The sequence below is a fragment of the Diceros bicornis genome, chromosome 4 (assembly GCF_020826845.1).
Source record: "Diceros bicornis minor isolate mBicDic1 chromosome 4, mDicBic1.mat.cur, whole genome shotgun sequence".
NCBI classification, from domain to species: Eukaryota; Metazoa; Chordata; class Mammalia; order Perissodactyla; family Rhinocerotidae; genus Diceros; species Diceros bicornis.
Genome location: NC_080743.1, coordinates 64,715,368 through 64,730,968, shown reverse-complemented (window position 1 = coordinate 64,730,968; position 15,601 = coordinate 64,715,368). Strand labels below are relative to the sequence as shown.

General features: G+C 40.6%; 1 protein-coding gene across 1 annotated transcript; it reads left to right on the top strand.

The window, feature by feature from the left end:
- Positions 1–3,797: 3,797 nt before the first annotated feature.
- Positions 3,798–15,079, top strand: PIGM (phosphatidylinositol glycan anchor biosynthesis class M). The gene has a single exon (XM_058539557.1). It carries the CDS (start codon positions 3,954–3,956, stop codon positions 5,223–5,225), a length of 1,272 nt encoding a protein of 423 aa, XP_058395540.1. The 5' UTR covers positions 3,798–3,953; the 3' UTR covers positions 5,226–15,079.
- The last annotated feature ends 522 nt before the right edge of the window (positions 15,080–15,601 follow it).

Below are 15,601 nucleotides of genomic sequence, written 5' to 3'. Positions count from 1 at the left end.
AGTACAGAGGGAGGAAGAGGGAGAAAACTCATATTCTTACCATCATCAATAAATACTTATCTACCACATTTAGGAAACACTAGGGATGAGTCATAAGATATATGAGATAAATAAGATATATGAAATATACAGTCCCTTAAAGATTGAAGAAACTTACAAACATGTAAAGAAAACATGATAAAATAACAAGTAGCACATACGAAGGGCCAGATATCCCATTAACAACGTGTTCTAAACAGTGAGACCTCTGTGGAAATCATTTCACAGGGACAGGCACTAGGCAAGGGATGGTATCAATCTAAGAGGTCTGGTTAGAACACATTTCACACACAATTCAAGAAAAATCAGCAAATGCTTAATGAGTTCCTATGATATGCCATTCAAGTAACAAAGAAACAGAAGACATGATACACGCTATCGAGGGACACACAGTCTTCTGGGCTTTGTACCTGCTACTCCTTCTGTGGAACTCTCCCTACCGCCTGCCAACCCCCTCGTAACTCTTACTACACCCATCTTAGACCAAACCCTCCTGTTAAAAGCTATGATTGCACCATGTACCTCTCCTTCATAGCACTTACCACAGCTGCAATTTTACATCATTTGTGAATTTATCTGACTAATGTCTGTTTCGCTCACTAGACTTTAAGTGCTGTGTGAATGGAATTCATGTCAGTGTTTGGTCACCAGTACAGCTCAGCACTTAGCACAGCACCCAGCATGTAAGATGCTCAGTAAATGTAGAAGGAAGGAAGGGAAGAAAAGAGGGAGGGTAGGAACCTGCCTCAAGTTCACACAGCTAGCATGCAGTGGAGCTGGTATATTAACCATAAAAGATTTAGATAACATATTTCATAAGGCATGACATAATTAACTGTTAAAAAAAAAAGAACACACAATAAACACGACTGTTTTGGGGAAAGAGATCACTTCCACTAGTCAAGGTCTAGGAAGAGTTTACAGAAGAGTTGAAGTTTGAGCCCAGCACTGAAGGATAAATCGTATTTAAACAAGTGAAGAGAAATAGGATTCTTTGTAGGTGGTATACCATGAGCAAAAGTATCATAGGAAGAAAACACAAGGCATATTTAAAGGATGGTTGATAAACCTAGAATAGATGGCTTTCTAGGTGAATAGGTTGAAAAGGCAGGGTAATGGAGGGATTGAACGTGAGGCTAAATAGTTTATTGGTTTTTTCTATAGGCAGTTGGGAGCTATTGAAGAGGTTTAAGGAAGTAAAGAAGCTAATTAAATTTGTTTATGAATATCAATTTGGCAGTAGAATTGAAAGACAGGAGACACTAAACCAGTTAAGAGACTTGCAAAGGCTTGCAGGAAAAGTAATTGCCACAGATCCTAGTATAGTATAGTTGTTCAATTATATATTATTGAGTTGTTTAAGGTCTGGACTAAGGTGCAAGATGCTGAGTATGAAAAGAATTAGGAATAGATCCAAAAGAAATTACAAAGCAGGAAATATAAGCAAGATCTACAAAAGAAAAGAAAGTGGTTGAAATTAGCCAGGGTTCCAGCAGAAAACAGATGGCACACTCAAAGGGCTAACTAGACAAGACACAATGAAGGAATTCTTTACAAAGGTGTGGGCAGGGTTAATAAACCAACACTCAGAGCCTTGTGACAGTAGGGAAGTCACAGTGAGAGAGAATATCAGAAAGATTCAGACGAGAGATCAACAAGAGAAGGCAGAGATGGGAATTAGAATTCATCATCAATATTGTACTTGCAGGTTAGCCACATAGCAGTTAAGAATATTCTGGGTCAGACAGATCTACTTTTAAGTTCCAGTTCTACCATTAGTTGACTATGTGAGTTAGGAAAATCACTTAAAATCTCCATAAGCCTTGATTTCTTCATTTGTGAAGGTGGAATATCTACCTTACATGACAAATATTTAGCACAATGCCTGACACACTGCAAATAAGTCCTCAACAAAGCTGCTATTAGAAATCATCATCATCATCATCATTTGCATAGTGATGTGCTGCCACTGTACACATAGCTACGTACTGCAAAAAGAAAATGGTTAAAAGTAATTATATCAATATAAGGCATATAATTATACCAAGGCACATAAAAGGACAGAGAGATATCAGAATATGAATATGGAATGTATAAAGTTAACATGGTTCATCCAAAGGATAAATGTAAATTGTGTGATGGATGAGTGGAGGTAGTCCTGGGAGCTGCATGTTGAGAATGGACGGAATCATCTCCTCTCGTTACATTAGCCTAGAAGACTTCCACTTCTAGGAAGCAGGATCAGTCTGTAAAATCAAGTAAGTCAGTATTTACTGAACATTTACCATGTACTTAAGACTGCAATAAATTACGAGTAATTGAAAAAAACTAAGGATAAAATTCCTGACCTCAAAAATCCTATAATCTCATTGAAACGGTTATGAATACAATCTAAAATAAATTATGAAATTCTGCAATGCAGACTATAACTGCAGTAAGCACCCACAGAGGGAAAGAGCTAATGGGCTGGAGTCCTTGGTGAGAAATTCATTGAAGCAGGGTTGGAGTGCGGTGGGTGAACAGGGGTGGAACTTGAGACAGGTAAAGGATATTTGAGAGAGAAGAGGGCCGGGAGTTGGGAGCACTCCAAGGATGCCACTCTAGAGGTATTCTGGTAAGAGGAACATCCAAAGTCAACTCAACCTTCATTGAATGCCTACTGTAAGTCTGGTAATGTGTTAGAGGCTGAGGTACAGAAAAGAACAAGATAATCTGTTCTCAAAGACCTCAAAGTGTCCTGATGGAACACTACGAAAAAGAAACAAACAAAACATCAGTTATTACAAATCAGTTATGACAAATGCTATAATAAAGGAATGGTCATTCCAAAAGGGAGTTTTGCAGCACTAGGATGGCAGGCACTGGACAGGACTTTTTGAAGCAGGTCTTCTGTGTGTATGATTTTCTGGAGCTTGGAGCTCCTCCGCCCCAGTTCGTTTACCCTCAGTCAGCGGAGAGAACCGGCATTTCAGTCATATTGGGTGATGAAAAAGTGAGCTAAGTGCCAGGGTACGCTTTTAGGAGTTAACACTCGAGCCCAAGGCCTAAAGGGTTAAGTAGTGACTGCAGAGGGGAAAGCAACCTTGACAGAAAGAATAGCAAATACAATGGCACTGAGGCCAATGGCACTGAGGCAAGGAAGCATGACACAGTTCAGGAACTCTATGAGGCTTCCGTGTCCTCCCCTTCCGCCCCTCCACCTAGGGCTGCGGATAAAACAGTGGCTGCCCAGTTAAATTCGAATTTAGATAAACCACTAACAATTTCAAAATATAAGTATGTCCCAAATATTGCATGGGACATACACACTCTGGGCCCCCTTCAACTCAGCCCGGCTCCGGGGCCCACAACGCGCCCCCCCTCGGGATGACCGGCGAGCCGGCGGAGGAAAGCCTGAGAAACTATCTCAGGTTTCTTTTCCCTTCACCGTTACATTTTTCACTCTCGGGTCTCCGGCCCAGGCCGGAAGGATGTAGCTTGAAGCTCGCTTCGTTTCAGGGGTCCGTCTCTGCCGACCGGGGTTTGGGTGGGGGAAAGACAGGGCCATTCCCAAAGAAAACACACTCCGCGCCGTAAAAACGCTGGCCAGTACAAGTCTTCCCGGCAAGCGGAAGTCGCCTTACCCAAAGACCGGAAATCCCGCCCCCGCCGGAGGAAGAAGCGGAAGCGAGCCAACCAATCCCGAAGAAGGCAATTCTGTAGCCGGGGCGACTGAGAGCCTGGCGCGGGACCTGCGACCGGAAGCAGGACGGGGGCGGGGCTCCATGCCGGAAGTGATCATCCCCCCGTCGTTTCGGTTGGCAGCTTAGCTGGTGGGAGATGCGCCGGCCACCTGAGGCGAGGAACCGAAGAGAAGATTAGAGATTCGAAGGCTGTTTGTAGCTGGGGCTGAGCGGCTGTCGAGCGGGCAGATCATGGGCCCGACCAAGCATTGGGGAGAATGGTTCCTGAACCTGCGGGTGCCCCCCGTCGGGGTGTTTGGGGTGGCCTTTCTTGCCCGAGTCGCCCTGGTTTTCTATGGGGTCTTCCAGGACCGGACCCTGCTCGTGCGGTATACGGACATCGACTACCAGGTCTTCACGGACGCCGCGCGCTACGTCACGGAAGGGCGCTCCCCTTACCTGAGGGCGACGTACCGTTACACTCCGCTGCTGGGTTGGCTCCTCACTCCCAACATCTATCTCAACGAACTCTTTGGAAAGTTTCTCTTCATCAGCTGCGACCTCCTCACCGCTTTCCTCTTATACCGCCTGCTGCTTCTCAAGGGGCTGGGTCGTCGCCAGGCTTGCGGCTACTGTGTCTTTTGGCTTCTCAACCCCCTACCCATGGCGGTATCCAGCCGGGGCAATGCGGACTCGATCGTCGCCTCCCTGGTGCTTACGGCCCTGTACCTCATAGAAAAAAGACTCGTCGCCTGTGCTGCTGTGTTCTATGGTTTCGCCGTGCATATGAAGATGTATCCGGTGACCTATATTCTTCCCATAGCCCTCCACTTGCTTCCAGAACGCGACAATGACGAGGGCCTCCGCCAATCTCGATATTCTTTCCAGGCTCGTTTGTACGAATTCCTGAAGAGGCTGTGTAATCGGGCTGTGCTGCTCTTCGTAGCAGTTGCTGGACTCACCTTTTTTGCCCTGAGCTTCGGTTTTTATTATAAATATGGTTGGGAATTTTTGGAGCACACCTACCTGTATCACCTGACTAGGCGGGATATCCGTCACAACTTTTCTCCATACTTCTACATGCTGTATTTGACCGCAGAGAGCAAGTGGAGTTTTTCGCTGGGAATTGCTGCGTTCCTACCACAGTTTATCTTGCTTTCAGCAGTGTCTTTTGCCTATTACAGAGACCTTGTCTTTTGTTGTTTTCTTCATACGTCCATTTTTGTGACTTTTAACAAAGTCTGCACCTCCCAGTACTTTCTTTGGTACCTCTGCCTGTTGCCCCTTGTGATGCCACTAGTGAGAATGTCTTGGAAAAGAGCTGTAGTTCTCCTAGTGTTGTGGTTTATAGGGCAGGCCTTATGGCTGGCTCCTGCGTATGTTCTTGAGTTTCAAGGAAAGAACACCTTTCTGTTTATCTGGTTAGCTGGTTTGTTCTTCCTTCTTATCAACTGTTCCATCCTAATTCAAATTATTTCCCATTACAAGGAGGAACCTCTGACAGAGAGAATCAAATATGACTAATATATGCTCCAGTTCTGCTGCTGCTTCTATCAATTACATTCTGGTTGTTCTGAACGGGCCAGAAGAGAGAGCTTTGGAAAATATTTTTCAACATCCTAAGCACTCTAGTGCAAGTTCAATTCGGAGCATAAAACCCTGTTCCAACAAATTAAAACAAATGTTTGCCTTATTTATAAAAGGGACTCAATGATTGAGGTCCACGCTTTAGGAAATCTTAGGGCTCATTTATCTTGGACATGATGGAAAGTAAAGGTTACTGATTTAAAAATGGAAAGGCTGATGAAACTATCAGATGCTAAAAGGTTTTTGTAGAAAAATAGAGGACTATAGTCCGAGTCATAAGGTCTAAGCCAGTTTTTGTTCCACTTATACTCTGCTACTGTGTGAAGTTGTCTTATCTTTTAAGCTCTACTTTTTCTTTCTAAAGCTTTCCTGATAGCTGTGAAAACTCACAAAGTGTTCCTAAAGTACTGCTGTTACAGTACACTTTATATGTGTTAAAGAATACTGCTGTGCTTAGATTGGGAAAGTTAATTCTGCATTAAAAGTAGGGGTTTAGAAGATAAAGAATCCAAAGAATTTAAATTGTAATCATGTTTCATGTATTTGTTTTATAACTTAGTTTTTCAGCACTTAGTCCCAGTAGTATTAGAGTACTATTTGGTTTTATACAAAAAGGATTAAATTTAAATTCATCCATCTTTAAACTTGAGTTATTACATATTTTAAAATAGCATCTTGCTGTTGATGTTTTAAGTCCACAAACTTTTAGGACATTTTAGTGCTCTCTTATACCCCTTGGTTTTTAATTTTCTGATTGCTAAAAAATACTTTTCATCTAGAATTTAAGTTAATCAAGTGTTACCTGTGTTGTGAAAATGAATATTAGTAGATTTTAGATGATAAAAAATTAAATTGTTAGTAGGCATTTGCCAACTTAAAAATACCTCACTTATGAAAATTCCATGATAGAAATGGAGACCTGCATAGGAGGCTCCTGGAAAGCATAAGAAGCATCCTAGGTAGCCATTAGTCTTCTAGACCAGGAAATTGAGGGAGAGATTATGGAGATTTATCTGCTTTGGTGGACAGATCCATTTCCTTTATTACTATATTTCTGGGAGGGCCGGCCCCGTAGCTTAGCGGTTAAATGCGCAAGCTCCACTACTGGCGGCCCAGGTTTGGATCCCGGGCGCACACCGACGCACTGCTTCTCCGGCCGTGCTGAGGCCGCGTCCCACATACAGCAACTAGAAGGATGTGCAACTATGACGTACAACTATCTGCTGGGGCTTTGGGAAAAAAAGAAAAAAAAATATTTCTGGGATAAAATGCTCTCTGAGTTTCAAACAAGCAACCTAAAAAAAATTTTTTTTAACATAGCGCATCTGGATTGGGTACCCCCAACCCTCTAAAATGCAGTAGCAATATATGAGTTGGATTTTATGATTGTGATTTTAAAAGATGAGTAATTAAACAACATTGTTCTTTCACCAAAGAAAAAAAAAGTGCCCCAGAGAAGTAGTATATTTCATGTCAATTCAGGCCTAAAAAAGCCTTTGAGAATAAGATGTCTGTAGGCTGGTCATAATTAATAATGCTGTTACTGGCAGTACTTCTTTGATGAATACCTTTTGGGACCTGCCATTAGAAAGAAGGGAAGAATGGGTGGTTTTTCATGGATTGCTGTTTGGGTGAAAATAGCAGAGACAATTAATTGTTGAGGACAGTGACCTTTCTTATAATATCTAGTCTCATATCTCACATTAGGTCTTATCTTGAGGACTCTTTGTATATGACTTAATGAGTGGCCTTCCAGCCATGACATTCTTACCTTCCTTTTTCATTCTTTTATAGTTATGATTTTTTAAAAATTTTGATAGAGCTGGCAGGGAGGGGAGTGGGAAACAAATAGAATTCCAACATCCCAATATAATTGTCTTTTTGGTGTTCCTGACTATTTTTTTAATAGTTGTAAGTGTATTTACTTATAAATCCCTTAATTTTTTTACTTTAACGTTCTTTCTTTGTTGTGGCTTATTCTTCATACTTATGCTGAAATTGCAGAATAATATTCCATCACATGGATGTTCACGTTATAAATGCATCATTCTTCCACTGTTAGACCTTTAAGATTGCTTCTAATTTTTAATATTCTAAATAAGACTTTAAACATTTTTCATGTTTTAGATCATTCCTTTAACATTCTTAAAAGTCAGTGGAGTTCTGCTGGGATCTTTGGAGGGACCTTCAAATCCAGATCTTGCCCTGCAAGAAATTCTCTACCAAAGGACTGCAGACATTTCTTAAAAGACACAGACAGTATTTTGCACGTTATATGCTGCAAAACATTTAGTAAATTAACTCAAGAAATGATTTTTTTTTGTTCTCTTGGAGGTTTTATTTTTTTCAGTTAGTTTTGTTTTCTGGTTTTATAAAATCTCTTTTTGTTTTCTTTTCACTTGCAATCCTTTTGATTTCTTTATTAGTCCTTTAATAACACCTTAAAATTATATAGCAATTTTTTGGCTTATTTCCTACATAATTCCTCTTGTTGTTATACCGTCCCTTGAGATCATATACCCATGCACAGATAAGCACTAATTATTAGCTTTCGAGGGATGGTTCTCAAGATTATCTGTGTTCTAGAGGGGACTACATAACTTTTTTTCTTCCGTAGTTGCTTTAATGTCTTCAAAATGTGGTCCCTAAATATCCCTAGATAAATTCCCTGGATTAGGTCCATTGGAAAGGCTAATACTCCCTCCTACCCCCATACAAAAGAATCTTTCTTAAAACCACAGATTTTAGTTACTGACTTCTCACCATCTGTCTGACTGACTTTGTAAGTGACAGCGTTATTTCAAAAGTTGTGTAGAACTTGTCTTTTAGTTAGTTGACTTATAGCTGAATATATTCCTCCATCAGTTGTTTTCGACACTACTACCCCCACCTCAACCATCTGTACAATGAATGGAAAAGGGAAAAGATGGGAAATTTCACATGAGGCAGTCCCTAAATGCAAATTCTTGTTTTTTTTTTTCTTCAATGTTTTATTATGAACAGTTTTAAATATTACCCGTATACCTACCATCTAAGTTCAAGAATTAACATTTTGCCATATTTGCTTTATTTATATATTATTTTTATTTATTTATATGTATATAATTTTTGAACTGTGTGAAGTTACAAACATTATTGAACTTCGCCACTAAATACATCAGAGCATCTCCTAGAAATAGTCTTTTCTTACAAAACCATAATATTGTTATCTAATATAATTTAACATCCCATCCATTTTCAAATTTCTCTAATTATTTTGTGTTTACTCGTAAAGAACAGACATTCTTGGATCTCAAAGATTCCCTGAAAGAAAGCATGATAGATAATCCATAATGAAGAAGTTTAAGTCTTTCCCTGGTCTTTGAAACAAAGTGAGAACTAAAGGGATTTACCTACCATCAAAGTTGAACAAATAATTCTTTTGTGCTAGTCTTTCTGTTTCCCTCCTGGGAAAACATAGGGTAGTAATCATTCCTAAGAAGTTTTCCAGATAAAGAATCGTATGTGTTTGGATTCTTAATATCCACCCCCTTCTCCCAACAACAACTGATTAACCGGTTTTACATCTTGATGATGGTCAGTTCTGGCTTTTCATGATTAACTGATTTGGAGACCTCTTCTGCCATATATGGTTTCATTTAATTTTCACAGCAACACTTTAGAATTGATAATCATACTCTCATTTTATAGATGAACAAAGAGGCTCAAAGATTAAATGACTGACTAATAGGTGGCAGGGCTAGAATTTGAAGTGAGTTTTGCCTGACTAAATGTCATACTCTTTCCACTATATTATGTTTTGAATTTTTCCAAGGTTCCCAGACCAATTATATTATGCTGCAAAATAAATGGAACTCGGCACTAACTCTAACAAATGTCTTGCCTATCAATGTGCCCTTTCTAATCGGGTAGGTATTTGCTTGAGGGGCAGTTCTCTTGCAGTTGTGCAAGTCTCTGTCATTCCCAAACTTTTGAATGATTCGGACCTTTAATAACCTCCTCCCACATCTAAACCTCTCACCAAATTGTATAATTGCTTTGTTACTGCTGACTTCATAATGCCCTTTCCCTCCACAGCCTGGTCTAAAAAATTGATTTGCTGAACCACATGTTAGCCCAGCTGTTTGTAAATCAAGCTATGGAAATTATGTGACCATAATTTCCAAAATGTAGATGCTTATTGTTAAATTTCTCTTGCTCTAGAGTGTACATTCTGCAGTGTGCATTTAAACAGTTAAAATTCATGACCCAGACTGGTAATATGGCATAAGAGAGCACAGATTCAGGTAGCTTAGATTCAAATCCCAATGTGTGACCTTGGGTATGATCCTTTTATCTAGATAAATTAGTTTTCTATCTGTGATATGGGGATGATAATATAATCCTCAAAGTATTGTTTGTAAGGATTACTAGTTAATATACCCAAAGTGCTTATGCTGGCACAAGACAAGCCGTTCCCCGTCGCCTGCCCAGATTTAACATCTGTTTACAAGCCTTTAAAGAAGGCTTTTGGAGTCGGGACTTAGCCTTTTTTCCCCAGTCTAATGGATATAGGAAAAGAACCTGGATTCATACTAAATAATTGTTTTAACTACCTGTTACTATAAATTTTATTTCTTCTCATAATAATCTGGTTCTTTGAAAAGATAGTAGTTATATGTGAAACTGTACAGATTTTTCAGACATCTGGTTCTGGCTTGACAGTTTTGTGTTTGCGTGTCCTGTCACACGTTAGCTGACTCGAAGCAGTGGAGGTTTGGCTCAGGCGGCTAAGTTACACAGCACTTCTTTTCTCCATTGTGTTGAGGGGTCATTCAAGGGTTGGTGCTCTGTCAATAGAAGCACGAGTCTTTTGCCTGGGCCAGAAGCATCAGAATAGCACAAGCGTTTGTTCAGCGCTCATCCAGGAGAACCATTCATTTAATCAAAACAAGCATTCGTATTCATTATCCTGAACAAAAACCAGACTAAATGGGAATATTTCTAGCTGCTTAGACACTTTGCTAATTGTTATGTCTGCTATATAAAATGAAATGACACTTAGAGTGACTATTTAAAAATAATTTGGAGCATGAATATTTGAAGCTCAGTTCATTTCGCAAAGGAAATTTTTAACCTTCTTTGCTCTCCATTCTTTTGGCAATTATTTATAGATTCAGACCCTGTGCCAAGTCCTGTAATAGATAAATAAGACAAGGCCCATGCTCTTCAAGAGGTAACAGTAAAGACAGAAACATACCCTCTTAACAAAAAGCTATATGAGACCCCACTAAGTTCCACAACAATTATGTGGTTTGTAAAATGGGTAAGTAGAGGCTATTACTATTCCTATTTTACAGGTAAAAAAATTGAGGCTCAGAAACAAGTGACTTTCCAAGGCCAAACAGCTTGTTAATGGCAAGACTAGGTCTTCTGATTCTAATTCTATTGTATTTCGCAAGCCCTTCTTAATGCTATATGATGACAGGTGATTACAGTGAAAAACTCCATTTATTTGCCAAATGTCATTTATTTAGCAAACTACTTAGCAAATGGCCCAGAGTATCTTCTCTGTGCCAGGCATTGTTCTAGGCATTGTGGATGCAGCTGTGAGAGGCAAAGACTCTTCCTGGAGCTTACGTTTGCATGGGAGGCAAAGAATAAGCAAATACACGATTGTGATGATTGTCATAAAGAAAAATATGGCACACTAGGGAAGCAGAGAGTGATGGCAGTGAGGAGAGGAGTGGGTGCTATTTTAGATAAAGTGGTTAGGAAAGGCATCTTGATGAGGTGGCACTTGAGCAGAGACTTGAAGGAAGTGAAGACGTGACATTCATGCAACTATCTGGGGAAGAGTATGCCTTGCTGAGCGAATAGCAGTACAAAGGCCCTGAGATAGGAATGAGCTTGGTGCGTTTAAAGTACAGCAAGAAGGTGAGTATAACTGATTGGAGTGAGCAAAGAGCAACCCGAGTATAAATCACAGTTTCTAGTAAAACAGCATGAATGCTAGTTGAAAAATACAATTAACATTAGTATTTTTACTGGTCTATAATGCAATAAGTTGGCTCAACCTATTTTTTTCCTGACTTTCGAGCACAGGTTAATTTGTAAGGAAGAGAATATATATATGTATAAACAACTTATATTTGAGCAGTGCTATACTTTCACACATTATTTTGAGATGTGAGGATATTTTAAAATCTCATTTTCACAGGTGAGAACCCTAAGGCTTAGAATATTTGCACTTTGCCCAAGGTCAGAGTTAATACATGAGACAGGGCCAGAACCCGGATCTTCCAGAGCCAAATTTACTACCCCTTTCTCTGTATTGCCTTTATTTAGTTTTTTAATTTTTTAATTTTTTTCTGTGAGGAAGATCAGCCCCAAGCTAACATCTGATGCCAATCTGCCTCTTTTTTTTTGCCGAGGAAGATTGACCCTGAGCTAACATCTGGGCCCATCTTCCTCTACTTTATATGGGACGCTGCCACAGCATGGTGTGACAAGCGGTGCGTTGGTACGCGCCTGGGATCCGAACCCGCAAACCCCGGGCTGCCGAAGCGGAGCACGCGCACTCGACGGCCGGCCCCTGTATTGCCTTTAGATATGGTGAGAAGATGACCCCTGGACTCTAGAAAGTAGAAAATTCAGGAAAAAGGTGTCCAATGGATTGTTCATTCATTCATTTAGCAAACACTTATTAGAGCCTACTTTGTGCCAGGCACTCAGCTAGGCTGGAGTATAAGGATGGTGACGACAGTCCTGGCTTCAAGGAACTCACAGTGTCTAACAGAGGATGCAGATGGACTGGTGATAATGACTCAATGTGACCATGGCTAGAGCAGAATACATATAAAGGAGTTGGGAGCACTTCACTAATCTATCAATTGGACAAAGCTAGCACAGAACTTGGCATATGCTAGTCTTAATTAATTAAAGAAGGAGGCCGTTAGACTGAGGTGGTTCTAATACCTTGGCAGCCTATGTTAGCAAACCAAAACCTAAGCCTGTGAATGCCTCAAGGTTAAGAAATCAAAACCTCAGGGCAACCAGTCATAAACAGCCAACTGGGCTTTCCCAAATAAGGCAAACAAACTATAGCCAATCAAATCATTTCCTTGCTTTGCTTCTGCCTCTTCCCTATGTGTCTTTCTCTTAGCTCTTGTTGGTGGAGTGTTCCTGACCACTTCCAGTTTGGCTCTGCCCGATTGGAATAGATTTTTTGCTCAAATAAACTCTTAATATTTTTTAATATGCCTCAGTTTATCTTTTAACACTAGGTACGGAGATACTGGTTATCTTACCTGTTTTCTTTTATACTGAGTAAGTGCTGGGGGCTTTCTTTGAAACTTTCTTGCTTAAAATCACCCGGTGATTAATTATGCTTTTGATAATCCTTAGCTTCACTCACAAGTCCTTTTATGATCTGGCTCTTGCCTGCATCTCCAGCTTCATCTTCTACCTCACCCCACCCTACAGGCATACCAAATCATACCATCTCTTCATGCCTTTGCATTTACTCTTTCTTTGGCTAAAATGTCCTTCTCATAACCTTGTCTCTGTCACCAGCTCCTGTTCAGTTTAAGGATGACCTTTGTGAAACATTCTCTGATTCAGTACCTCTGTTATATAGCGCAGATCACATTGTACTGTAATTTCCCATTTGTGTGTCTCTGCCATCTAGACTGTGAGCGCCCTAGGGACAGTGATTTCTTATTCTTTGAATATTATTTTCCTGGAGTTTCCCCAGAACCAAGCAAAGACGGACAGGAGTAACCAACATCCTTGAGCTGCTGGGTGCGGCACAGATTCTCCTAGGTTTGTAGAATTGAGTTGTACACGAATCTGTCAAGTGGGAGCTGAGGATGTGGGCTCCTTTGCGCAGTGTCAACGGTGGCAGCTGTGAAAAAGAAAAGGAGCAGTTTCTGGGTGCCTGTCATTTCTAAATGCCATCAGTATCCACCTAGTTTTCTAAGCTAGAAACTTATAATCACTTCCTATTCCTTCTTCACTTGCTACCACCTCCCCATCAGTCACTACATCCTGTCAGTTCTACCTTGTAATGTCCCTGGAGCCCACTGGCATCATGCCATTGTCACTGCTGATCCTACAGTTCAGGCCCTCATTATCTCTCCTCTGGAATCGATAGCTCCTGACTGGTCTTGCTTCCCCTCCCCCTGCCCCTCCATTCTACCTCTCATTTATCCTGCCCACGGCTGTCAGAGTGTGCCTTCTAAAGCAGCTCTGATCCTGTCACCATCTTGATAAAAGCATCCTAGGGGACTCTGTGACCTGCAAGAAAAAGTCTAAATTCCTTAGCTTCCTCCAACTTGCACCAATTTCTCCTACTCATCTTCACTCTAGCCCATAGGGTAATGCCTAGTTTCCTGAAATTACCACACTATTAAGCTTTTGCTCATGCTATTTCTAAGCCTACTGTGCTTCTCCTGCCACTCATTTTTCAAGACGCAACTCACAGGCCCCTTCCTCTATTAGGAGGCTTGCAAGATGACTTTATGGCAATAGGTTAACTATTAAGAAAAATAGGGTCAGATTTGTAAGATTTGTAAGTAATCTCTGTTAATGCATTTGCTCTATTACAGTTGTTGGTGCCTTTGTCTCTCTCTCTCAGAGTCGGTTGGCTCCTGGAGGACAAGAATTGTGTTTTGTGTTTATATCCTTCGCATACAGCATAAGTCCTCAATAAACATTTGTTAAATAAATGAAGCTGGAGTTGGGAGGGAACAAATGTTTATTGAGCACTTATTGTGAACCTATATGCTTTTCACATATTTCATTTCATTCTCAAAACAACTTTTTGAGATAAATATTATTCGCTGACAAGAAAACAGGCTCAAATAGATTTTTTTCAAGATCATATGCTTGTAAGGGATGGAGCTAGAGTTGGACCCTAAATCTGTCTGACTCTGGAACTTTCCTCTATTAAATGATTCTCAACCAGGGGCAATTTTGCCCCCCTCTGGGGGCATTTTTGGTTGTCACAACTGGGAGATGTTACCGGCATCTAGTAGGTACAGGCCGAGTACACTGCTAAACATCCTACATTGCACAGGAAGGCGCCCACAACAAAGACTTATCTGGCCCCAAATATCAATAGTGCTGAGGTTAAGAAACACTACTCTAGACCATGTTGATTCTATTGAAAAGTAATCAAACAAAATAAATGCATCTAGCAGGAGGCCAACTACGGAGAAGACTTGGGGGCTTGGGACCAGTCATGAGCCACCGGCATTGGAAGGAAAAAAGAACTCTTCTGTCCAATCCCTGACCTGCCTCCAGTTTTATGGTTCTATCTCTACTGCATCCGTCAGTCTTTCTTCTTTCCATCTTTCTTCTCTTCTCTACTTTTTCTTTTCCTCAGTAGACTTTGATTTAGCTTGGAGAAGGCAATCCAGAAAGCTCCAGTGTTTTCAGACCTCTTTGCTAATTAGAAGGTAGAGTCAGTATATAAGAAGTATATAAGAAGTCAGTATAAAAGAAGTCAGTATATAAGAAGGTTTCAAATTGACAACATCTCCAGAATCTGGAAACAAGGCCAAAAATGGCAGCTTCGGAAACTGACAACAAAAAATGGATGAGATTAATCACTGTGATAATCTTCCCAGGAAATAACCCATCTAAGAAATTCTTGACAAGTGTGCTGCTGATAAGAGTTGGCTGTTTCCTAATCTCAGCCGGGCTCGAAGAATACCTCCCCATGAAGGAAAGCATTTAAAATGTAACTTGTAGGAGATAAACTGTAATCTAGGAAATTTTAAAATGTTTGTCCTGGGCAAGTGCTCTAATGGGGGAAGCTTTTAGTGACTCATAAGTGTAACTGCCTATAATTGTTAAGGAGGCTTTGTGTGGTGTTTTTTTTTTTCCTTAGCACAATAAACTCTAGGAGGGAGGAGTCAGGTTTATTTTACTGGTATCTCTGGCAGCAGAGCAGAGGTGGGGATGAGTCATTGATAGAGAAGGGTGGGAATTAAAGGTGGTGTGTGTATATAGGGGCAGAAGGAGGTCACAGAAGTACTATTCCTAGTGAAGTGGTTCTTAATCAGAGATCCAAGAACTTTTGTTGCATGCAAAATTGTATGTATGTGCGTGTACGTATTTTTTGTGGAAAATGTCTGTAGCTTTCATCAAAGGGGTCCCTGACCTCCAAAATGTGAAGCCTCCTGCCCTGGTGATTGAAACACAGCTACTGGGGACAATGAAATAGAAAGAAGATAACCTGGGTAAGGCAAGGGAAGTGAGTTCCTCCTAGGAAGGAGAGGTTTCCCTTTCAGAGTTCAGAATTACTGTGCAGGCATGAGGCCCCTTCA

What these genes read in the sequence shown, in the direction of transcription:
- PIGM (XM_058539557.1), top strand. Translation starts at nt 3,954, where the DNA reads ATGGGCCCGACCAAGCATTGGGGAGAATGGTTCCTGAACCTGCGGGTG.